This window comes from Eubalaena glacialis, chromosome 5 (assembly GCF_028564815.1).
Source record: "Eubalaena glacialis isolate mEubGla1 chromosome 5, mEubGla1.1.hap2.+ XY, whole genome shotgun sequence".
In the NCBI taxonomy this organism is placed as follows: Eukaryota; Metazoa; Chordata; class Mammalia; order Artiodactyla; family Balaenidae; genus Eubalaena; species Eubalaena glacialis.
In genome coordinates, this window is record NC_083720.1 from 37,078,938 (window position 1) to 37,105,394 (window position 26,457).

The window sequence follows — 26,457 nt, forward strand, 5'->3', positions numbered from 1 at the left end:
GCACCGATAGACTTGCTTAACACAGGGTTGCCACAAACCTTCAATTTGTAAAAAATACTGTAGCTGTGAAGCTCAGTAAAGCAGAGCCCAATAAAACAAGGTCTGCCTGTATTGAGTAGTTTTTTATGTACCAACCATGTGATGTTTTTTACAATACTGTTGGTTAATTTGATGGCAAAGATTAAGAGAAGGTGCAAGGCTACTCAAACTAGAACCCCTAGGATGTAGGTCTGTCCGATGTCTATCCTACAGGTTCCATATATACTCGTGGAATTGAGGAATGATGAGGGAGACTCAGCAGGACCTGCTGATGGATTGAGAATGGGGTTTGAGGGAGAAAGAGCCATCAAGGATGATGCCTAAGTTTCAGCCTGACCAACTGGGAGAATGTGGTGCTATTTCCTAAGATGAGGAAGGAGAGGGCAGGATTGCATTTTGAGGAAAAGATTGGAAGTCAGTTTTGGACATGGTGACTGAAAGATGCCTTTGAGACACCCAGATGGAGGTGTCAGGTGGGCAGTCAGCTGTGTAGGTCTGTTATTGGCTGAAAGTCTGGATGGAGGTGCTAAGTAGAGATGGGGGTTGATGGGGGAACTTATGGGAGAGGACAGGGAAGGAAGGGAACCAGGACGATCCCTTAAGGAATGCCAGCATTTAGAAGTCAGAAAAGTAAGAGGAACCCAGGAGAACAAGGAGGTCTGGAAAGTCAAGAGAAAAGGGGTCCTAGAAAAAAGGGGTGACTGACCATGTCTAATATTGCCTGGAGTTCAGTCAAGTGTCTTCCTTTCAGCTACTGGGATACCATTGATGATCAGAGCAGCTCTGGGGGAGAGGCAGGGGCAGAAAACCAGGACAGAGTGAGTAGAATGGTGACAAGAAGTATGGGCAGCTCCTTCAAGGTGCTTTGCTATGAAGGGGAGCAGAGAAATGGAGCCGAAGCTTAAGGAGAACATGGGCCCATGAGAGGGAAATGCTTAAAGCACTCTGGGTGGATGCAGAGACAGCCGAAGGTTGGTTGTAGAGCCCAGGGTTTAGGAACTCAGGCTGAGCAGCTGGGCCTCCTGGTTTGGGTCCGAGTTCTGCCACTTGCCGTTGGGTGACTGGTTGCCTTTTCTATAAAATGGGGATAACTGTGCCTGCCTCAGAGAGTGCTAGGACAGTGGCTGGTCCCCTGCTCTGCACAGGAGGGGCTTTTCCAGGTGAGCAGGAGAGGGACGAGGGGAGTGTGGTATTCTCCTGTGGCTGCTCTAACAAAGTACTATAAACGATGGCTCCAAGCAGCAGGAACTTATTGTCCCACAGTTCTGGAGGCCGGAAGTCCAAGGTCGGTTTCACTGGGCTGAAGTCAAGGTGTTGAAGGGTTGCAGTCCCTGCAGATACTCCTGGGGGGGTCTTTCCTGCCTCTTCCAGCATCAGGGGGCAGCCAGCAGTCCTTCACTTGTGGCCGCATCACTCCAATCTCTCCCCCACGTGGCCTCCTCCTCTTTTGTGTGTATCCAATCCCTCTGCCTCTTCCTAGGAAGACACTCGTGATTGGATTGAGGGCTCACCAGATAATCCAGGATGGTCTCCCCAGTCATGATTATTCACTTACATCTGCAAAGATCCTTTTTTCAAATAAGGCCACATTTACAGATTCCAGGGATTAGGACCTGATATCTTTGGGTGGCCATTATTCCAGGAAATGATCAGGAAATCTCAAAAGAATGAGGAAGGGAGTGGAGACTTGAGGGGTCTCATGAAGAAGTGAGAGGAGGGGGTCTGTGGGTTGGGGGTTTCAAGGAGGTGGGTTATAGCATTGTTTCTGGAATGTTCCTGAGGGTTCTCTTCAGACAAGGGCCGTTGGAAACGGTCTTCTCTCTATTAAGAAGTAGTTGGTCCAGGGCTCAAATCTGAGTCTTCTGACACCAAGGCTGGGTACCCTCTGGTGCTTCCTCATTGTCTACAAAGCATTTGATGGAGAGTCTTCTCAAACTGAGCAAGAGGAGACTCCCCAGGAGGGAAAGGGGTCCTGATCCAGGTGGGGGCAGCCTTCCCCCTCATAGTACAGCTTCCCCACTTCCCTCAGTGGGATTGGGATAGAAGTGGCACCTTGCAGGTGGCAGGGGTTCAGGAAATACTTATGGCCTTGAAGAATCGCACCTCGTCGCCTGGGGCCGGATGTCCCACTGGAGACTTGTGGGGTCGTGGTGGGTTTTAGGAGGCCAGTAAATAACTCCCTCCTCTTTTCTTCCCAAATTCTAAATGACTTTAAGGATACCTCTTTCCCTTCCCTCTCCTCCCCTCCCCCCTCCCTTCCTCTCCTTCCCCCCTCCCTTCCTTCTTTCCTTTTTCTTCTTTCATTTTTTTTTCTTCTTGTATTGATTAAGCATCTAGTATGTGTCAGATACCATGCCACATGGTGGGGACACAAATAAGAGTCACCCGTGCTCCCACCCCTGGGCCCCCGTCGGGCCCTCACCACATGGTTTTGTGATGCCCAGACTGTGTGTCTGTTTCCACATTAGACCCTGAGCCCTTGGAGGGAACCAGTCTGGTGGTACTAGGTAAGCGTCAGCCATCGTCTTGTGAATGAATGAGTGGGTGAAATTCGCACTGGATGTTGAAGGGTCATCGAGACATTGTCAGGAAGTGAAGGGGCTCTTAAGAAGATAACCCAAGTCTGGGCCGTTCCTGGATTTCTGGAAGGATCAAGTTCACCTAGAGCATCAAATGGCCAAGCATCTTGCTACACAGGCCAACTGAGGCAGAAAGCAGCCCTGTCCTCACACCTGTGCCTTGCCCCTGTGTCCCACCAGTGCCCGACCAGCCGGAGGGGGATTTTCATGGGGACATAATGAGACTGCTGCTGAGCAGAGCAGCAGCAGTGCCAGTCTGGTTTCCATGGTGACCCTCACTCGTCTTCGCAGCAAGGTGTTTGTCGAAGAAGTTCTGTGTCCCACAAACACCTTCTTTCGGCAAGTGTTTACCGAGCTCCCGCTGAGTGCTTGGCGCAGAGCTGGGTGAGGTGCTGGAGAGGAAGCCAAAGCAAGCGAGGACCCAACATGCAGCCATCTACAGGGAGAATCAACTCAGACGAATAAATGCAGCGCAGTGAGACGGTGCAGGCTGGGATGATCATCGACTAGCACCCTCACCCCCACTGCAGCCCCTCTGCTGTGTGCGAAGGAGTTACAAATGGTCCATTTAACAATTGCAGGCTGTGATGGCTGTGCTCTCTGACTCAGCATTTCACCTTCCTCACACCACCCCTTCCAGATCACAAGGTTCATGCATCCTCTTAGGAGTTTCTTAGACATAACAGGAATCATCTCAACGGTTGGGCGTGTCTGAGGGGTCAGTAAACAGCTCCCATCTCCCACCACCTTGAGTTCTGAGCCAATTGGGAGATAAGACATACATCAGGCATGTTGTCCAGTCCAGCCAGAAAAATCACCCATCACTTTTATTACTTAGGCTGGAGGATGTGGCTTTTATCTGGAAGCATAGCCAGCCCCACTGCAGGCCTCTCCCTAAAACTGCCTGCAGGGGATTCCTGCTTTGGTCCTCCATCACTTCCACTCCCGGATCTTCTCCACGTGGAGGGGCCGTAAGCAGGGGGAAAAGACACATGGCCCCTCCCCAGCACAGGCCATCAGTCAACTGCAGTGATGGACACTAGTTCGTGGAAGTTTGTGTGTGCTGGCAGGTAGGGCCGGGTGCTTTGGGTGTGGTGGTGCTTCTAGCCGACTTTCGAGGCCCTGTCCTGGGCCACCATCTTGACATCACTATCCGCATTGGTCTGGCACCAGCCACAGAGAGCGGCCAGAAGAGAGGTTGTGAGAAGCGACCCAGAAATTCATTCTGTCCTGCAGGGACACGTATTCCCTGACTCTGATAACACCCATGTTTGCTTTTTTTCTGTTTCTTTACTCAATTTTTTGAATAATAACTAATGAACATGGCCAAGAATTAGAATGACAGAAGAGGCCATACTGTAAAAACCAAATTGTCTTCTCATCACCTGCGCTCTGGTTGTCATCCCCCAAGGCAAAGGCAGTCTGTTACCCATGTCATGTACCCTTTGGAGATCATCTATGGCTATATGTATATTTACACATATACTCCTTTATTAAAATGCAAAATAATCACATACTTTACCCACTGTTTGGCTCCCTTTTCTCCCACTTTGCAGCAATCTTGGAGATCTATACATACACAGCGACCTTGCTCTTTTAAGTGGCTGCATAATATTCCAATAACAGTAATCATAACTGAATTTTTGGAGAATTTAATATGAATGAGACACTGATCTAGTTGTTTTATTGACATTGACATTAACATATTTACCCTTCAAAGCAGCCTCTGAGCTAAGTACTATTTACAGATGAGGAAACTAAAGCCCAGAGAGTTTAAGTCACTTTCCAGAGGTCACAAAGCAAGTAGGAGGTGTGGTCAGGACATGTGTCCAGAGCCTACCATCTTAACCGCACCCTCCCACAGTGCTGCGGTGCCTGTCTGGCACAGACGTCTTTATGCACGTGTGCAAGGTCATCTGTAGCATGAATTCTTCAAAGTCAAGTTGCTGCATTAGTGTGTATTTTTAAAAATAGGTATTGCCCACCATAGAGGCCGGACCAGTTTGCCACCCCCAGTGTTTGAGATCCTCTCTTTCCCACACCCTAGTCATAGGGGCAGCTGATCTTTCTACTTGTGTCGGTCTGATAGGAAACCATGGCACCTCCCTGGAGCTCTAATTTTTCACTTTTCTTATAATGTGTGAGGTTGGACAACTTTTCATACGTTGAAGGTGTAGTTGTGTTTTCTTGTCTCGTTAGCAGAGGAGGTCGCCTGGGCTTAGCGCAGGGCTGCTTGAGTGGCAAGGCTCTTCCCCACTTGGCTCCGCCATTTAATCATTTAATGACCTTGACCACAACCCGTAACCTTCCCATGCGTCAGTGTCCTCATCTGAACACGGGGATGGTGAAGGTTTAATGAGCTCCCACACACTCAGACCTGAGACTGGGGATGCCTGGCTCATAGTAAGTGAGTCACCGTTTCCAGTCATTTTAGCTCTTGGCTCTATTCTGCCCACTGAACCCCACGGTTTCTTTCTATGGCTCAGTTTCATGGATTTTGCAAAAATGGACAGCATTTCCTCGGTGACTCCTGACTCCTTATTCCGCTGCCCACGCATGCCAGGCAGTCGTTCAGTCTACAGTAGGTGGCAAGGGGCTGGAAATGCAAGGGTGAGCTCAACAGGCAGGGTCCTGGCCCTCGGGGCTTATAGTCTAGTGAAGGAGACAGGCAGTCATCAGAGAACCATATGGAAAAATATATGATTCCACACCGTGCTGGGCACCGTGAAGCTTTATCTCCTTGTCCTTAGCACGTGTCTGCCCTGTAATCACCACCAGTCCCGGGAAGTGGAAGAGTCACCCCGAGTGCTCAGTAAATGTTGGTGAACGAGTGAACAAGAATAGGATTAATACTGTGATTGTGTCCAGTGCACGTAAAGTGAAAAATCGTTAACTCTTTGCAAGTGTGACAATAAAAAGCCCAGAAATTCCTTCACCTCCTGAAACAGTGGTGGCTGAGCTCATGAAGGGCTGGACATTCCCTCGAGGCTGCCAGGATGGCACACCTTGGAGGTGGTTGTCATGAAATGTTGGGATGTGGTGAAGGTTAAATGAGCAACAAAGGGCACATTTTATATGTATGCATCAATGAGCGGGAAAATAAGCTTCTCTTGGTTATGTAAGAGTACACCCTTATAAACTAGTGAAAGGACAGATGTGGGATGAAAACCATTTTCACAAATTGCTGATCATCTGTTAGCTAACATCAAGTATAAAGTGATTTCTACTTTCCTTGGAGAATAGAATCTTAGAGTTTTGATGCTGCAAAGGATCTTAGAGGTCATCTGGTCTAAATTCTTGGCCAGGGAAAAAGTATTCTTGTTACCAAAAGTTAGGTCAGCTACTCGCTGCTTGAAAGCCAGTACTCAAGAGGCCAGGTTGGTGGAAAGGAAAGTTTCGTTTATTTTGGAGGCCAGCAACCGGGGGAGAAGGCAGACTTGTGTCCAAAGGCCAACTCCCCCTGACAATCAGTGGACAAGAGCTTTTAAAGGGAATTTTCAGGGGTGTATAGGTGGAGGGAGGGGGCTACATGCAGAAACGGCACAGTCAGCTCTGACAGTCATCTGGAAGTTGGTCCTGCAATCGTCTGATCAGTGTCATCTTGATTGTTTCAAGTACAGTTAATCTTCAGTTTCTGGGTCAGTTTGTTCCCATTTCTTTGAGGCTAGTTCTCAGAATTGTGGCAGCTTATGTCATGGCTACAGTCTGGTCATCATGTAGTTAACTTCTTCCACCTGCTGAGGGTTTCAGTATCTACAGAACAGCTCACAGGATAGGGCTCAGAATATTATCTATAGCCCTTGAAGAAGAACTAAAAGTCCTTGACTTTGCTTAATGACCGAACTATTGTTATTTGGTTGTGTTTGACTGTTTTCCTTTGCTTCTGCATTTTCTCACTCTGATTAATTTTATTCTTTGGCTAAAGTTTTTCTATAGACAAGAGGCAGGTGGAGGACATGGAGGGCAAGGACCATGGGGCCCTGCTCCATTCCATTGTCTCTAGTACACCCAACAGATGGTCAACCCATTTCTACTTGGATATCTCATTGACAGTGAGGGGCTTCCATTCTTGGGAGGCTGCTGTTAGAGCTTGAATTGTGTCCTCGCAAAAAGGTATATTGAAGTCCTAAACCCCAGTACCAGTGAATATGACTTTATTTGGAAATAGAATCTTTACAGATACAATTAAGATGCCAGTATGACTGGTGTCCTTATAAGAGGGAAATTCGGACACAGAAACAGAAAGGGAGAACATCATGTGAAGACAGAGGTAAAGACTAGTGATGCCTCTATAAGCCAAGGAATGCCAAGGATTGCTGGCAACACCAGAAGCTAGGAGAGAGGTATGGGACAGATTCTCCTTCATGGTCCTCAGAAGGAACCAACCCCGTGGACACCTTGACTTTAGACTCTGGCCTCCAGAAGTGGGAGAGAATACATTTCTATTGTTTGAAGCCACCTGGTTTGTGGTACTTTGTTAAGGCAGTCCTAGGAAACCAATACAGCACCTTAATCCATTTCTTCGGAATCAGAATCTGAGAGTATTGCTGGGAATCTGCATTTTAACATGACTTGAAATCATTCTGGTCATCCTGATGCCTAATAGTTCGAGAACTTCTGCTGGAGACCCGTGTGCCCAAACCGTGCATCCTCTAGTTGGTTCTGGGCCGAGTCCCAAGGTTCCCCGTGTAAAACTGCAAACCCTCCAGCCCTCTGTCTCTCTTACCCTGGACCATTCATCTGCAACTCCGAGCCCTCACTGCCTGAAGGATGCTCCTGAGGGTCTTAACCCCCCTGCATAGCTTCCTGCCTCTTGATCCAGACTTCTGGCCTCCAGATCTGTGACACAAGACATTTCTGTTGTCCTGAGCCACCTGGTTTGTGAGACTCTGTTACAGCAGCTCCAGGAAACCAGTAAGTCGTCCGTCTCAGTGTAGGCAGCTTGTAGTCCTTGAAAGGCCCTCCTCGTCTTTAACCAGGAGTCCCCATTCAAGGTTCCACGTGAGCAAGCAAACAGCCTGGTGAACTGTGGGCGTCATCCTGACATGGCCTCTCCTTGGGACCTCTCACCTCTCTCTCCCAGACCTCTCCCCTCTTTCCATCTCACCTTCACCACCTGATTCCTGGTCATTGCCATGCCTTCACCGGCCACCTGCACTCAACTCACGTCCATCCCGGACCCTCAATCCATTCTTTGCAGTGACCTCGGCTTTGCCAGCCTCCTGTTGCTCTTGGTAAACCTGTGTCATCTGCCCACAATTGGAAATAGTGTACACATGGTCACCATTGCCAGATACCTCTGAAATCATCATGAAGATGGTGGAGCCTGGAACAACAATAGACATTTTAGGGAGGTGGCTTTTAGTGGATTACGAAGAAGACCATTCTGACTGTCTGAGCTCTCCCACGATGGAAAGCCTGCCCGGAGAGGCAGTTAGCACCCCTCACCATGCGTGTGCAGAGTGGAGGCTGGGGGACTTCTGCAGGAAAGATAATGAGGACAGCTGGGCGTTGGTTGGTAAGATGACTTAGCTGGTGTCCAAGGTTGATCTCATTTCTAAAGCCGTCTTTAAATGTTCCATCTTATATTTTCTTTCCCATCACTGTCATCTAATCTCCAGGTAGAGCAAGATCCAGCTATACAAATAAGAATTCCAAATGTAATCTACCTATTGATGTAACATTCATCTCTGCACTTCTCCATCCATCTATCCATCTGTTTATGTTCCCTTCAAATTTTCTCTTCTTTGCTATAAAGAATGACACCAAGGAAGACTCTGATGGCCATAACCACAGCAACAACAATGTGAAGTAACATTTTCCAGCATCTGTTTTGTGCCGGGCACCGGCTAAGTGCTTTGTGCGTGTCAGTGTGAGGCAGTGGGGCAGAGTATAGAGCCAGGACTCTGGAGCCACATGTCATGGCTTCAAATCCCAGTTCTACCACGTAATAGCATTGTGACTTTCAACAAGGTAATTTTTCTGTGTCTCAGTGTCTTCACCTACCTTATAAGATCATCATGGGGATTAAATGGCTTGATATCCATCAAGCTATTAAAACAAAGCCTGTGCATAAAAGGCACTATTAATCCTCTCAATGACCTTCATTTTTTTAAGAATGTATTTTATTGAAGTATAGTTGATTTACAATGTTAATTTCTGCTGTACAGCAAAGCGATTCAGTTATACATAAATACGTTCTTTTTCCTATTCTTTTCCATTATGATTTATTACAGGATATCGACTATAGTTCCCGGTGCTATACAGTAAGACCTTGTTGTTTATCCATCCTGTATATAATAATTTGCATCTGCTAATCCCAGACTCTCAATGCTTCCCTCCCCCAACCCCCTTGCCCTTGGCAACCACAGGTCTGTTCTCTATGTCTGTGAGTCTGTTTCTGTTTTGTAGATAAGTTCATGTGCATCTCAATGGCCTTCATTTGACATGGGTGATAATATTCTTACTAACCAACTAGGATCTAGGATCAGAGACATCAAATAACTCACCTGAGTCACCCAGCGCCTAAGAGGGGGAGCTGAGATTGGAAGCTAAGTTGGCGTGACTCCCGAGTTCATGATGTTTTCAGACATAGTGAAACACCATCTCTTGGGAAACGGCCAAGTGGAGAGAGGAACTCTCTCTTACATTTTTCGCCTGTTCCAGAGCTGTCCCGTCAGGTCTGGCCACAGAGGGGGTGGGGAGTGGGCAGTGATGTGGAAACGCCAGGATGGAAGGAGTTAATGAGCCTCTGTCTGCTTCAAGCTTGGAGAGGGAGGGCCCAAGCTGACTTCTAAACCAAGAGATCTTTAAGAGGAAAAAGTCAAAGACAAGGATGCTGACCCTGGATCTGACAATCTATTTGAGTTTATACCAAACTAAAAAATGTAGGGTTTATCCTAACTTGAACCAGTGTTTCACTCACACACAGTAATTAGTTTTACTCTGATTTAACCTGCCATTACAGTTTTGACAGTGAGGATACCCAGGAGGTATTTTCCCCTGAATTCTTATTGTCCAGACCCTCAAATCGATTGGATATAAATATGATTTATGGTCCCTACATGGAATCTTGCTGCAGTAAGATGCCGTGGAAATTGGCTCCTATGAAGAAAATTTCGGTTTCACTAATACTCAGTTGGTTTTTGTGGGTCTATTATGCTTACATCAGCCAACATGGAGATTTATATTACAAAAAATGGCCATGGCCATTTCATTTTCACTCTGAATGAATTACCCTCCATGTTAATGTGTCCTCTTTCTCATTCAGGAGAACACCTACTGCCTTCTGTATCAAATCCTACCGTAGTTTCTTTCTGACACCTTGCTTGCCATTTGGTGAGAACTTGATTCATTTTTATACAAAATAAATAAGGAAAAAGACACTTATGTCTTTCTCTGTTTCTTTTGTATCATCAGTAGCTAAGTAAAGTATTAATCAGTTCTTGGATAAGTTAAGCTGTGCCGTTTCTTTTGCAAAGATGTTATCATGGGAAAGCCACTAATACATTTTAATGGCTTATATTTATGAAGTGCTCCCTCCGTGCTGGTCATTGTTCTAACTCCCATGTGAAATCACTCATTTATAAGAGGGCTATCGCTTGTACAGGATGTATATGCAGCAAAACTGGCCGAGTAAGTACATTCCTCTCTAAAGTACAGTGACAAAAGCTGACACTTCTGCGACCTGAAAAAATTAAATGTTCTCTAGGAAAGAAGCGTTTGAATCTTGCTAACTTTGCCAACTTGTTGAAGCAGTAAAGAAGTTTAAGAATCCAAGCCCAGTCTGTGCAACTCAAAATGTCTTTGTATCATGGCGGCATTAGGGACTTTTGGAAGGGGGGGGAGTGGGAAAATATGTGTATTTCATTGTTGTCTAAATAATTAAAAGTACCATAGGGGGTGATGAGAATTTTACCAGTGGATCCAATCCTATATGCAAACTATGCATTCTTAATATGCATTTCGTTCTTCTGTGGCTGTTTGGGAAATTAACAGATGATACCTTCATTAATTGCATGCTATTTTAATTGGTTTAAAGGGACATTTTTCTTTCTTTTATGGCTTTGGAACACCCTGACAGTTTTATTGTTACTTCTGAGAGTTTATCCATGGTGATTAACATTAATACTATTAAAACAGAAAGTGCCTGTGAGCTTGTGTTCCCAGGGGATCGGGAAGGGTGAGCTGTGAGGACTGACTCTCTTCTGCCGCCAATTTCCTGGGAGAGAGAATAGAAAAGAATAAGGAAACTACTGCATTTAGAAACAACAAAATGCCAGACTCCACACCATGTATTTTCTATATCTGTATTATCTATATCTATATCTCTTTTAGCCCTGAACAACTACCTATGAGGATGGTCCCCATTGTGCGGTGGGGAAGCCGAGTCCTTTACCCAGCTTGCTTAAGCTAGGAAGTGATTTAAGAGTAAAGAACTTAGGGAAATGTCCTCCTGTTCATTTCAATCCCCTTGTACCTGGTAAAGCACTTTCAGTTTATCCAATAGGCAGCCACCCATTTTCTTATACAAGTTAATAAATGAATGAATGAATGATGGATGGAGTGAGTCAGATAAGGTGTATGAGTTTCATATCCAGCTGTAACAAGTGACCACAAACTTGGTGGCTTAAAACAACACAAATGTATTATCTTACAGTTCTGGACATCAAAGTCCAATATGGGCCTCGCTAGGAAAAATCAAGATGTCAGCTGTAGGGGAGAATCCATTTCGTTGCCTTTTCCAGCCTCTTGAAGCTGCCTACATTCTGAGGCTCGTGACCCCTTCCTCCATCTTCAAAGATGATGATCCCATCACTCCTACCCCCCTACGCCCGCTTCCTTCTTCGAATCTCCCTCTGATTCCCATTCCTCTTCTGCCTCCCTCTTCCACTTTTAAACACCTTGTTATCAATCTCTGGTGTAAGGTGGGCTGATTAGCAGCCTTAGTTCCATCTGCAGCCTTATTTCTCCTTTACCATGTCACCTAACAGATTCACAGCCTCTGGGGATTAGGACATGAACATCTTTGGGGGGGGCATTATTTTGTCTACCACAAAAAGCTTCATTAAAGGTGTGAAGTCTATTTTGTCTGTCTCAGTAGAGAAGTAATTCTTTTCTGAGACTGTGGAACATGGTTTGTTTGGTTCCTTGGACATTTAACCATGCACACGCCACCTGGAGGCATCTCTTGGCTTTTTCCTTGCTTTATAACCTGCAGACACTCTCCGCACATGCCATGTTCAGTAAGTACCCGTTGAGGAAATGAAAGAATGAATTGAACGAGCTGTTGTTTAAAACTAGATTAATTTGGTCTAAAGGACACGGGAGACATTTTGATCTAAGATGGTAAAATTTGAGCATTAAAAAGAATAATGGCTGCAGTCGATTGAAACCCACCAAATATATACAATTTCATAGTGATTCTACACAGAGGCAGGGGGTCTTCCTAGATTCAGCTCAACATTTGCACTCTTCAGACTCCCATAGGCCACACTTGACCCCTTCTATGTAACTTGAGGGCAGGAACACAGTGTACGTGTCTACTGTGAGGGCAGCATTAGACAGTCTTCTGTGGGTGCCCTTGCCTCAGGTCACACTGCAACCTATAGCTGTCCAGGAGGTATTTTCTCCCCAAGTCACACAGCTCTAGTGCAAGGAGATTCAGTCTACATCAGGCAGCCATGGGAGCCTTCCTGGCTTAAACGCTTCATACCCCAGAGTTGCCAGCATCTTTTGTAACAACTTGCGGGCATGGCTTCCAGCGTTTCCACAAGGGACATGCCCAGGTCCAAGAATGACCTCACTCGGGGAAGGTCAAAGCACAGTGTCTGCTTCCCTGTTAGGGATTTATGGTTCATTTACAAGTCCTCCCATCCAGATGTAATTTACCAATCAGGCATCATTTTTGATGACACTTGATGTTCTTGCCCTTCTGAGGTTTTCAGGTAAAAGCCAAAGCTCAGGTTCTCAGGAAGTTGGAAAAAGTTCTATTAACCTTTTGCTCTCATACCAAAACAAGCAAACAAACCAATGAACAAACAGACCCCAACTCATTTGTCACCATTGGAGGTTGCTATGACACCAGCTCTTTAACTAGCAAAGAATCAAACATCTATTATAATTATAAGCTTTATGTCAGAGTAACTGCATTATTGAGGAGAGAAAGTTCTTTGTGAAGAATTCCAGCTTAAAAAAATACAGAAGAAATGATAGAATTAGAAAGTGTGATTTTTCAACCCCTAGTGATATCATGGATCTAGGTAACAATTGCAATGCATACTAAAACCATTAGGTGAAAGGTAGATAGGGAATTTCATAATATAGGGATCATGCTGGCACCACTTGAACCTGTGATCCATCTTAGTATTTACCCATAGTATGATCCTACAGGAAGCACACGGTACTACTTATGGTACATTTTAAAAAAACAAACTTAATCTGACTGTAATCAAGACCTTAGATCTAACTAGTAGTTTGTGGAAATACAAGGGATAGAGGAACAATGACACCCTTTGGAAGCAATCAGCCAAGTCCAAAATGTGGGACATTCTGCAGGATGAATGACCTGGTTTCCCCAACAAATCATGGAAGGGAAAATGGAAGGGCAGAATGATATAGAATAAAGTGGACTTAGTCAACACTGTGGGATTTTGTTTGGTTCTTGAATTACTTTCAACTGTAAAAATTATTTTGGGACACTTGAGGTAGTTTGAATAATGACTGATATTAATTATTGGAATTATTGTTAACATTTCAAATATAATATGGTTAAATGATATTGAATATGATAATGACATCAAGGTTAGGTAAAACTGATATACATAAACACACATATACACATGTATAGACATACATATGCATGTGTGTGTGTGTGTGTATATATATATATACAGTTGACAATGATGCATACTGAGGAAATTAAAGGTAAAATGAAAAATCTGGGGTTTGCTTTAAAATGCTAAGCAAACTTTGAAGGGAGTAACTAAAACAAGATTGGCAAATATTGACAGTTTTCCAAGTTGAGTAATGATTACATTGGGAGTCTGATTATTCTACCTACTTTAAGTGCCTGAAAATTTCCATAGTAAAGTTTTCTTTTTTTTTCTTTTCATAATTTTTTAAAACTTTTATTTATTTAATTTATTTATTTTTGGCTGCATTGGGTCTTCGTTGCTGCGCACGGGCTTTCTCTAGTTGTGGTGAGCGGGGGCTACTCTTTGTTGCAGTGCGCGGGCTTCTCATTGCAGTGGCTTCTCTTGTTGCGGAGCATGGGCTCTAGGTGCACGGGCTTCAGTAGTTGTGGCACGCGGGCTCAGTAGTTGTGGCTCGCATGCTCTAGAGCGCAGGCTAAGTAGTTGTGGCCTATGGGCTTAGTTGCTCCGCGGCATGTGGGATCTTCCTGGACCAGGGCTTGAACCCTGCATTGGCAGGCGGATTCTTAACCACTGTGCCGCCAGGGAAGCCCCATAATAAAGTTTTCTTAAAACCCTTATATTTTTACAGTCAGATGCCATTTTCTCCTATCAAATTATTAAAGATATTTAAACATTTTACAGGGAGGGGTGAAATGAGGATCCTACTGCATTGCTGGGGAACTTCTGGAAAGCAGTTTGGCAGGATGCCCTAAGAGGCTTAAAATATTGCTAGCATTTGACCCAGTGATTCCCTTTGTAGAAATCATACTTAAAAAATCATTGTGAATATCAAAAACTCTTTACAAAGATGTTCAGGTTATTTTAGACTTTGAATTTTGCAAGTAACCCAAACGTACACCACTAGAAGAATGGTTAATTGAATCATGGTACACCACATCATGAAATATTTTGCAACCATTATAAAGGAGACTTTTACAGTTTTTAAATACAACTGGAGGATGCCTGTTACAACATTAATTGAAAACAGGACAAAACTGTACTTGCATCTATGTAAACAATATACATCCATGGGAAAAATATGTGTAGAGAAAAAAAAAAACTGGAAGCAAATACAACAAAATGCCTCCATTGGTTCTGATTGGGTGATAAACCTACAGTGAATGAAGTCTTTTTCTGTGTTTATTTTCCAGATTTTTCTGTCATGGACATAATTTTGTCCTGTGCATCTTGTTTTATAAAGGTATAACCAACATACCATAAAATTCACCCACATTAAGAGTACAGTCTGATATATATGTGTAAGTATATATAGTTGTACAACCACCATTACAATCAAGTTTTAGAACCTGTGACCCTGTGAAGTATCTCACAAATATTTCTTGAGTAGACTTCATTTTTAGAGCAGTTTTAGATTTACAAAACAATTGAGAAGGTAGTACAGAGAGTTCCTACATACCCTGTACCTAGTTTCCCCTGTTATTAAAATCTTCTATTACTGTGGTACGTTTGTTAAAATTAATGACCCAATACTGATACATTATTATTAACTAAAGTCCATACTCATTCAGATTTCCCCAGTTTTTACTTAATGTCCTTTTTCTGTTCCAGGATTCCATCCAGGGTATTATATTACATTTACTTGACATATCTATACATTAATTTTTAATTGGAAAAAAGTAAAATGAACCTAATTTTTCAAATCCTCCAAATATTTAACCATTTTTCTCCTGGTCTTCTTGTTTTTGTTGACTTGTTGCTTGCTGACAAAGACCACGTCTTATATTAATTATATTCCTTGTATTTTCCAACATGGTACCCTGCAAATTTACTAAATAATATTCTGCTAATTTAGTCACTGTCCTTCAGTAACTGGATGGAGCAGAAGAGAGGGAGAAAAGGAAGAGAAGGAGGGAAAAGGAAGAAAGAAAGACCTTACTTTACAGATAAGTTAAAACCTCAGAGCTCTGAGGGACCTTTGGTTTCTGCTGTGATTTTATGTAATGGAATCCTCTTGACCTTTGTGTTTCCCAGGCTGGAAATTGCAACCCTGAATCGGGCAGACTCAGATCTGGAAGCTTGTCGAACCCAAATCAGCAAAGATATCATTGCTCTTCTACTGAAAAATCTGACCAACAGTGGCCATCTCTCCCCTCAGGTAGAGAGGAGGATGGGTGCTGTTTTCAAAAAGCAGTTTCTGTTGCTGGAGAAAGAAATTCAAGACGAGTATGATCGGAAGATGGTGGCCTTGACAGCTGAGTGTGACCTGGAAACAAGAAAGAAGACAGAAAGCCAGTACCAGAGGGAGATGGCAGCAATGGAGGAAGCAGAAGAGATGCTGAAACGTGTTAGTGAGAGGGTAAGGCAACTTTGAAAGGAAGGCTTTCATTTGCCTCCCTCCATCATTTATCCATCCATCCATCCATCCATCCGTACATACATCTACCTGCCCATTCATCCATGCACCCACCCATCCATCCATTCTCCCCACCTACCACCCTTCCATCTATCTGTCCATCTACTCATCCATCCATCCATTTATTCACTCACCACCCATCCATGCATCCATTCACCCAACCCCCAACCCATCCATCCATCCGCCTACCACCCTTCTATCCACCTGTCCATCTACACTTCCATCCATCCATCCAGAATTCATTTCGAAAGAATTTACTGATCGCTACTGTCTAGGCAGTGAAGGTACAGAGAACACTGAGACATGGTTCTTGCATTTGAGAAGTTCACAGTCTAATGAAGGATACTCGCATATAACAAATGTGAATTCATTCAGCCATGTTGTAATAGAGGTACGTTCACAGTGCTGTGGGACGTCATGGGACGAGTAGAATGGCTTCATTCACAGAAAAGCATATCCACGAGAGCACAGCTCGGAGGTTGTGATGTCAGTGCACATGTGTGTCCGTCTGGACTGCACCGCGCTAAGTTCTCTCCAGCACGGGCTCTGGAGTCAGACAAACCTGGACTCATATTCTAGTACACTCCAGCTCAGCTCCAGAAGGCCTTAACTAGCCTCTGTAAGTCTCTGAGTCAAGGCCGAGGACGCCCCCGTCTCAGAGCGGCTGGAAGAAGTAATGCAGGAAACGAGCCCCGGGTGTGGGCTGCAGAAGGCTCTCGTGCACAGTGCCTGGTTCTGGGAGTTCTGACCTCTCGGCCTTCCCAGGGCTGGTCTCTGTTGATCGGAGATCAGCTCTCATTTTCCTAAGAGAGTGTCAGGTTCTGTCTTGAAAGAAATCATGCCAGAGTTTTTTCCTAGGCGCACGAAATCCAGTCTGATTTCTGCCTTCCTCCATGGAAGAGATGGCTGGTTCACTCCGGTGACTTGAGCCCACATAACCCGTTCTGAAAATTTATCATCCTAGGGAGGTCTAACATCTTAGGAACGAGCTTCTGAACTCCTAACTTCCATTCTGCAGACTGGCAGCCGTGCACAGAAATCCTCTGGGAGTGAGTAGAGAGCTCTCAGGGTGACAGCGCCTGGCTCTCAGATGGTCACCTGTGGTCAGACTATGGGCTGGGCACTAAAGCAGAGAGGTGCGATTCACGCTGTCTTACCCCCAGCCACTCCCCTGCAGCTGGGGTCCCCTCGCCTCAACACACATCTCATTTTAGGGTGTGCCTTATTTTCTGTTTGGCTCCTGTATGCATTTCCTGTAGCTGCTGTAACAAATGACCACAGACTTCGTGGCTTAAAACAACAGAGATTTATTCTCTCACAGTTCTGGAGGCCAGAAGTCCAAAATCAAGTCCAGAAGTCAGCCAGGCATCCCCCCTCTGAAATCTCTTGGGGAGAATCCTTCCTTGCCTCTGCCGGCTTCTGGTGGCTCCAAGCGTTCCTCGGCTTGTGGCTGCATCCCTCCAATCTTGACCTTGGTCTTCACGTGGCCCCATGACCCTGTCACCTCCACTTCTGTCTCTTTTAAGGACACTCATCTTTTGATTTAGGACCTAGCTAAATGATCCTGTATGATTATCTGCAAAGACCCTTATTCCGAATAAGGTCATGTTCATAGGTTCTGGGATTATGATGTGGATGTATCTTTTTGGAGAGGGGGCAACGTTCAGCCCACCACGGTTCCCCTGGCTGACCCCGCTCTCTGATCTCCATCCATGATTGCACAGGTCAGCACTGTGTTTCCTTGAGTCCAGCACTTAAAAAGAATGTGTTAAACACACTGTTCACTGATTCAGCCCCAGACAGTCTCATTCTCTCTCTCTCTCTTATTTTCTCAATTTGTTATATATTTTTTTCTGATAAAAATAATACACATTCAATGAGGGAGGCTTGGAAAGTACACAAAAGCAGAGGTTGGCAAACTGGGACCCATGACTCCAATCCTGCCCAGCCTGTTTTTTCTGGCCCTTGAGTTGAGAATGGTTTTTACATTTTTAAAGGACTGTAAAAAGTAAAAACAAAAAAAGAATATGTGACAGAACCCTGATGTGTCCTGCAAAGCCTAAAATACTTATCTGGCCTTTCCTGAAAGTCTGCCAACTCCAGCTCCAAAGCATAAAAGGAAAAACCCAGAAAAAAATTGAAACCCATTCCACCAGTCAGCAGTAGACAAACATTCGTTCAGCCTGTTTGTTGAGTTCCTGCTGTGTGTCTGAGCCTGGAGACACCACCATGCTAAGGGGACCCCACTCCTGTCCTTGGATTTCAGCATAAACCTTTTGCTTTATTTTTACATATATTTTTTTTTTACAGAGTAAGGTTTATGCGGTTCATTGAACTTTCTGTCATGGTTGTTTCCACTTACCATCACAGATTTCATTAAACGCTCTCACACTTAGCATTCACTGAAGGCCAGGAATTTTTCAGAGCACATCACCTGGACCTTCTCTTCAAATATTCACACCCACTCAGTGAAGTGGGAATTGATAGGCTCCCACGTATACAGGTGAGGAAACAGATGGGAGAAGGTCACCTGCCTGAGGACACGTGGGTGGACCAAGACTCACACCCAGGCAGCTCGCCCCGACCACCAAGCCTCACGGCCACCCTCACGCAACAGTGCATCGTAATCCTGGTGGGCTTCTGCCTTTGCAATGCTTTCGTTACAAAGACTGCCCACGGCAGCGCAGTTTTAAGTGTTTCCTCATTATTTCCACTGGTTGTTGGGGGCGTGGAGAAGGGGTGACACACAGTGTCCTCCTGCTCCCTCTGTGCAGGGGTCAGGGTGGGCGGCACCATCACTGTGGATCCCCCAGGCCACCCTGTACAGAGACAAGTCTCCTTATTTGAGCAAATCCACTTCCAAAAATAGCATAAAGCTGCAAAAGTTAACAGAGCTATTTCCCTTCCAGTCTGTGCAAATCATTCCATCTTAGAATGACTTTGTCATCTATTCATTCATTGTAGTCATCTTTAAATAAAATGCATGAAAATATTTTGGCCATATTATTCCTCCAAGAATTAGTTTTGTTTTGTTTTTTTAAAAAGAGCTAAATGAGGAGTATCAGTTTTTTTGAGTAAAGTTTACGAATTCCAGTAATTAGTATAGCGGTGAAATCTGTTCACATTTAAACATCTATATGATCCCGTACAGTCTGTAAAGCGTTTCTCCATGGAGAAGCTCTTAAGGGTAGTGGCAAATATAGACTCTGAAGGCAGGTGGCTTAGGTTTAGATCTCACTTTGTTCCTCCAGAAGGTGCATTGTTCAGGCTCCTTGGGTCTCGGTTTCCCCATCCTTAAACTGGGGTTAATAATGATGCCTGTCATATAGGACTGTCAATACTTGTATAGTACTTAGACCGATGCTTGGCAGTGTCAGCCCTGTTCTATCCAGTTTCATTATTTAGTGTAATCTTTAAAGAAGCCCATGACACGAAACAGTCAGGATATGAAATCTTTCCAGTTCAAGTTGGAGAAACAGAAGCCCAGAGGGGAAGTGACTTGCCCAGCTTCCTGCAAGCAGCCACTGGCCGTTCAGGGTGTGTGCTTTATAGAGGGACTCTCTTCCAGATCCACGTGCTTCCCAGCTACTTGGAGAAGAGGCAGCACCAGTGCATCCTGCCCTGAGCTGCCGGAGGCTTCCTAACTCCTTGAGTGTGTCTTAAAGGAAAAGATGCCTTAAGTGCAAGAACTCTTACACTGTAACCATCTCTGGGGGATTTATGTCTATAAAACATTTTCACAATTTGCCCAGCTTGCTAAATTGAGTACAGGGAGTGTCATTTAGTACAGTCATAATTTCCTGACACGATTTCACATTTTTGATGGCCTAGAGGCAGCGCGAATAGCAGTTGTCAGAACAGCCTGGCACAGGCCTGCAGTTCTTGAGCCAGTATTGAAGTGCCCTGTCCTGATCCATGCCTCCCAATCTCTCCATGCAAGTTGCTTTTTTAGGCATTTTAAGCCGAAGGATAAACATGCCTCATTTCTCTGAGAAGTCTATTTTAGTGGAAAGTTCAATAGGGAGTTGGGGGTGAGTGACCATTATTTTAATGTACCTTTAAAAATGCACATTTGTTGCCAATATTTAAAATATAAAATTTTGGATAGAAAATCCAGACTTTCAGCTTCTCTTAAAAAAATGGGAAGATGATGGCCACACCAGGTGCATAGTCTACAGAGCCCCCTTTGGTGGACTGAGCAGCGGCTGACCCCGTAAGCAGGGCTTGCTCTCTCTACTTTACCCCAGTCCCCAGTGCTGCCTAGTACAGTACTTCCCAGGCTACCTCACATGACCTCCCCTGCTTGGCAGGCCTGGGTGGTGTCCCCTGCTTTAGGGTTTAGTCTTCTCATCTGTGCCACAGAAGGATTGAACTAGAGCAGGGGATGAACACATTTCTGTGGGTCTCTGGACCCCCTTAGGAGGGCAGTATACATGGAAATGGGGGGGACTCCCATCAAAAGTTATTTTAAGGAGCATTTCACTATGACACAAACACATCATTTCCTCATGCCTTATTCTTCAGCAGAAATACTATTCTAAGCAAGGACAGATAATTACGTTTTAGGATTTGCACGCGCGCACTCAAGCGTGTGTGTATGCGTGTGTGTGCGCACACGTGTGCTGTGTGCTTGCTTTTTGTCCTGGCTGTGAGGAGTTACATGGATTTCACCCCTGTTTCATTCCTATTAATTAAAATAAATTGAGGTTTGGAGCTTGTCGAATTCCATACTGTTAAAATAGAAGGTCACTTTGATGGATGAATGGACCTACCTGGGCACCAGCTACTTCCCTGGTAGCAGAACATCCCTGTGATGCCCAGAGCTAGGGACCCAACACCCTCATTGTGGGTGACTTACATTCTGTAATTTAGATCAAGTCAGCTGTGAATAACTACGTCTCTCTAGAAGAGTGACTCGGAAAAATGTCATCCAATCCTGTTTATAAAATCAGTTTCTAAAGAGAACCGTGATGTTTTCTGGTACCTGAGGCCAACCATTACCATTGGGATGGCTCCTGGAGATGTGGCCAGGGGATACGAACAAAAGTCCTCCGGCTTCTGGCGCTGTGGCCACTGCTCTTTACGTATGCAAAGCTTTCTGGGAGCTCCCCAAGGGCAGGGATTGTCCTGTGCTGGCTGCTGGGCTGCTTGGGCCCCAAATAAATAACACTCCTCTTTCTGGGCCAAATTCTGAGCAAATTGAAAAGTCAGTGAAAGAAACTGGAAATGGGTGTATCACCATAATAGGCCTTTGTGAGCAATTGGAGGTGGAGGCGGGTGGGTCTGTGGCTTGGGGGATTGGGAGATGGTGACGCGGTCATGGAAAACAGAAGATGTAAAGCATGCCATCTCCTTGTTTAGCTGGAGGAGGTACGGCCCTCTCCCTCTGCCACCATTGCCCTTCTGTCTTCCCTGGGTCTCTGCTCAGCCTGGCCACAGCCACCATCCCACGCCCTCTTGACCTTGACCTCTGGGACTGTCGTACCCTCCACCTCACACACACGTACACCTTCCCCTGACTTGCTCACCAACAGGTCACGCTGTCCAGTGTCTAGGAGCCTAAAGATTTGGTTTCCACTCCTTCCACCCCATCTTGAGTGCTGGCGGGAATTGGGGAACCATGCTTAGCTTCTCTGAGCTTTGTGTTTCTTTGCCTGTAAAGTGTGTTTGTCTGCCAGATCAACACACATTTAGCAACTTAAAACAAGACACCTACCGTCTCACAGTTTCCGTGGTCTGGAGTATGGGCATGGCTTAGCTGTGTGGAGGTCTCACACTTGCCAGTGTGGTCTCAGCTGGGCTCCGTTCCCCTCCTCTGGAGCTGGGGCCCTAGTCCCAGCTCATTCCGGTTGTTGGCAGAATTCACTTCCTTGTAGTTGTAGGACTGAGGCCCTGAGCGCCTGTAGCCTTCCCTTCCCCATAGACAGTTTACACATGCTACTTGCTTCCTCCAAACGTGGAGGAGAGTGCCTGTCTTCTCAGGAAGGCCCAGTCCTTTTCAGGACTCTTCTCATTATAAGGTAGGCCTGCCCAGGATAACCTCTCTTTTGATTAACTCAGAGTCAGCTGATTAGGGACCCTAATTACATCATCAAGACCTCTTCAGCTTTGCCACATAATAATCTGACCACTGGAGTGACAGTCCCATCATATTCAAAGTTTATGTCCACACTCAGGGAGGGGATTTGTGTGACATCTTACACCGGGGGCCAGGAATCTTGGGGCCTTCTTAGAATTCCGCCTCTGCACGTGGAATGACTAACATGCCCTCCTGTGGCATGAGTCTTTTGAGGTAATGGGAGTGCAGATGCATCAGGAACTTAGTGAAGGTGTGTCTCCCCCCTGCTGTCCTCCCTCTGGACCACATAAAGTGCAGGCATCCCAGGAGCCACTTCCTACCTCCTCTTTGCCTCCCTTTTAACAAAAATGTTATCAGCTTGGGCCTGATTGCTGGTATTTTTCTCTTCAACTAAGTTAAGGATGAAAGATGATGGAAATAAGCTTGAGAGCCTAACAGCACAGTCCATTGATGTTTCCATTTTGCGGGCTATTTTCAGGCAGTTTGATTTGAAAATTTCCACCCTTGTGAATTTTTTTCTCTGAGATGGTTCTGGAAAACGTTAAGATAACAGGGAGGACAGGTTACAATAGCATTTCCCAGAGTTTAGCAGCTTCCTCATGGCAAATTTGGGATTCAGTTTGTATGTGTGTATACATGTGTGTGTTCCATGTGGGTGTGCACACACATGCTTGTGTGTGCATGTGCACATGCGTGCACTGTATTTGTATTGCTGTGTGTGCCTGTATCTTTGTGCATGTATGTGCATTGTTTGTGCATTTATATGCACTGTGCATGTGTATGTGTGCACATGTGTGTTGGTGGTGCATGTCTGTGTGCTGTGCGTATGTGTATGTGCCTGTGCACATGCATGCATGTGTGTGCACCTGTATGTGTGTGCATGTTTGTGCATTACTGCTGTGTGCATTGATATGCACTGTGCATGTGTGTATGTTGATGGTGCATGTATGTGTCTTCTGTGTACATGTGTGTGCATGTGCACATGCATGCACGTGTGCCTGTATGTGCATTATTGCCGGGTGCATTTATATGCACTGTGCACGTGTGTGTTGGTGCATGTATGTATGTACACGTGCACATGCATGCGCGTGTGTGCTTGCATGTTGCACGCATGTGCCTGTGCATGCCTGACCAGTGTGTCACCTCCCACGTGCCCCCCTCTTCTCCACAGTCCGCTATCGAATGCAGCAGCCTCCTGCGGACCCTCCATGGCCTGGAACAGGAGCACCTGAGGAGGTCCCTTGCTCTGCAGCAGGAGGAAGACTTTGCCAAGGCCCACAGGCAGCTGGCCATTTTCCAGAGGAATGAACTGCACAATATCTTTTTTACCCAGATAAAAAGTGCTATTTTCAAAGGGGAACTGAAGCCAGAGGCAGCGAAAATGCTGCTGCAAGATTACTCTAAAATACAGGTAATGCCTCAAATGAGGCTCTCTCTGATGGAGGAGTCATTTTCCTGAACTGTTTCGGTAAATTTCTCCTCTTTCTGAGCTAAGTCCTCTCTCTTCTTTTGTGCTGGGTTCCAGTGAACTAACGCTGTCTTCCTTCGACCTCTTGATGTGGCGGCTGAGTTTCCAGTAAGGGCAAATGGGGGCTTGAAGCACAGGCCTTAGACTCGGGCTCACCTGGACTTGCATTCCAGTTCCACTACCCATCAGCTCTGTGAATTTAAGCAAATTGCCTAACTTCTCTGAGACTCAGTTGCCTCACCTGTAAAATGGGGGTAATAGAGTCCCCACACTAAAAGGGGCATGATAGAGATTTAATGATCTAATTCATGGAAAGCCAGTGCTTGACACAATATATGTTTAATATATATAGTGGTTAAAAATATAAATATATATGTGCATATACGTCCGTGTGTGCACATGTGTGTGGTGATGTATGCCTAGGGTTTGTGATCTCTGTTTCGATATTCTTGGGTGAATTTGTGGGTGTTTTTGCATGTAAGCTTGAGTGTGAGATGTCTTTAACCCAGACTGAATAAATTCCTAGATGACTGTGAAAATAGTTTATGAGACTGTCACTATTTTTATGAGGCCTGCCTGAGGCATTTTACCTGTGCCTGTACACACAGTACATCACTGGTGTGCAGTAATGCACCAGATTTCTGGTCCTGGCACAGGCCTCGTGAGTGAGAGCTGCAACAGATCAGGGCTGTCCCAGGAGGAGACCAGGTGGCCCTCGTGAGCCTTTTGGAAAGAGAGGACCACTGTCAGAAGGCACTGGGCATCTTGGCATGAAGAGAGCTAGCCAGCCTCTCCGTTTTGCTCTTGGTTTTTCCCAGTAAAACTTTAGGAGAGTAAATAAAGTCCTGGGTAGGTATTCAGACCCCACAGCATCACTTAGGGATTAACAGATTTTGCTGTCGTTTTGCCCGCTCCTCATGATAAGCTGTGGCTGACTCTCCATGTTGGAAAGAACACGTGTTATTGTTAATAATACTGGGGACAAAAAAGTAACAGCCCTGGTGACAGTCCCAAGGCACAGACAGGTTAGTATTTGAGGATCCCGACTCTGAGCTTCCCGACGTCAAGGGCTCAGGTCAGCTGACTCACGTGATCCAGCTCCGTAGAGGATAGAAGTGTCACCACAGTGTTCCTGCTGTATTGATTCTGCTGCCAGGAACTCTCAGAGAGAAGCTGGCATTTGGCCACATCCCACCGACCATTCTGCTTTTCACTGTCAGGGGAGTGCAAATCCTCAGGTGTTGGACCTGGAGAGATTATAGCTTTTGTGTGGAAAGGAAAACACCATACGTTTCTTATTGAACAAAATGTTGAACTTTCGGGTAACCCACTGCATGGACAGTATTTCCCCAGATGGAAAAAAGACAGCAGAGCCAGTCAGTGGGATAGTACACTGAGGCTGATGTTTTAACTACCGTGGGTTTAATTACTGCTGGTCTAATTATTATGCTACTGGTTGAAGCTGGATTTGGGAGACAGCCTATTATGAAGTTAAAACACAGGCCCTGGAATTAGATGGCTGAGTTCAAATCCCTGCTCAGTCATTTACCAGCTGTGTGATATGGACTCAGTTTCCTCATCTGTGAAATGGGAATAATGGTATCCTCTCCCTAAATTAAGTTACAAAAGACGAGAAATGCTCTGGGTCCAGTGCCAGGCCCAGCAAAAACACCCAGTATATGCAAGGCTATTATTACTCTCTTGTGCTTGCTTGGGTTCTTATGCATTTTGTACATTATAAGAACTTCTTGCTACTCTGTGACCAGGCTCATCTCGTGTCCTCCATGAGTGTGGGAGTTCTGGGGTCAGAGCCAGTGGCTAATTTATCCCAGAACTTCAGCACCTGTCCTGGTGCTGTGTTTGGGGAGCACCACAGGTGTGACTGTGCACATGGGTGAAGGATGCCTGAGTGAAATTTATATTCCATTCCTAGGGAAGCAAAGTTGTTTTGATAACTCTTTACCATCTGGGTCTCAAATGCACTTTTCAAAGCCCTCATTTCTTATTAGTATGTAATTTTCTTCTAAGCCTTTGTTCGGGGCAGGGACATTTAAGGTGTTAATCCCAGGGCTTCTATTCCCGTGTGTTTTCTTCAGAAAGGAAATGTAATATTTTAACTGACTAGAAAGAATTTTCTTTAAATTTTATTTAAGCATACTTTCTTGATTTTTTTTTTTTTTTAACAGGAGAATGTAGAAGAGTTAATGGACTTTTTCCAGGCTAGTAAGAGATACCATCTCAGTAAAAGATTTGGCCACAGGGAGTACCTGGTCCAGAACATACAGTCATCAGAGACCCGTGTGCAGGGCCTGCTTAGCACTACTTCTGCGCAGCTGACCCTCCTTATCCAGAAACACGAGAGGTAAAACCCCCAAACCACCCAAAATGATGCAAACAAACAGCCTTGCCCCAACGTTCCTCATCAAAGACCATCTACTTCTGTTCATTCAGCGAATGCACTGGCTGCTCCTGACTTATTTCTTAAGAACTCTCTAGTTGGAAGAATCCTTTGCATTACAGAATTTTAGAAACATACCCAATAGTCGAGACAACCATACAGTGAGCCGACATGTGCCCATCATCAGCTTCAGTAGGTACCAGCTTGTGGGCAATCTTGATGTAGCTATACATCCCTGCCCTGAGTTATTTTAAAGCAAATCCCCAACATTTCATAGAGAAATCAATGGTGGAGGCTTTCATGAACTGTGTGATGGGATAGCCCACTTCTCCTTGAGCTCTAGGACACCGCTGGCTCTTGCATTCACCTTTGTTTTTTTTTTTTTTGCGGGGGCGGGGAGGGAGTTTGTTTTTATTTTTGTACTTTTTTTTTAATTGAAGTATAGTTGACTTGTTAGTTTCAGGTGTACAGCACAGTGATTCAGTTATACATACATATATATATCTATTCTTTTTCAGATTCTTTTCCCTTATAAGTTATTACAAAATATTCAGTATAGTTCCCTGTGCTATACAGTAGGTCCTTGTTGGTTATCTATTTTATA

General features: G+C 45.0%; 1 protein-coding gene across 3 annotated transcripts in view; it reads left to right on the forward strand.

Moving 5' to 3' along the window:
- Nucleotides 1-26,457, forward strand: part of EVC2 (EvC ciliary complex subunit 2) — a 147,124-nt gene that overhangs the window by 59,996 nt on the left and 60,671 nt on the right. For all 3 annotated transcript variants that reach the window (XR_009701089.1, XM_061192089.1, XM_061192090.1), the window contains 3 exons: nucleotides 15,527-15,851; nucleotides 23,159-23,398; nucleotides 25,642-25,817. Coding sequence is in view for 2 of the 3 variants with exons in the window: in XM_061192089.1 (XP_061048072.1) it covers nucleotides 15,527-15,851; nucleotides 23,159-23,398; nucleotides 25,642-25,817 (741 nt within the window). In the remaining variant the exon portion in view is untranslated. The remainder of the gene's footprint in view (nucleotides 1-15,526; nucleotides 15,852-23,158; nucleotides 23,399-25,641; nucleotides 25,818-26,457) is intronic.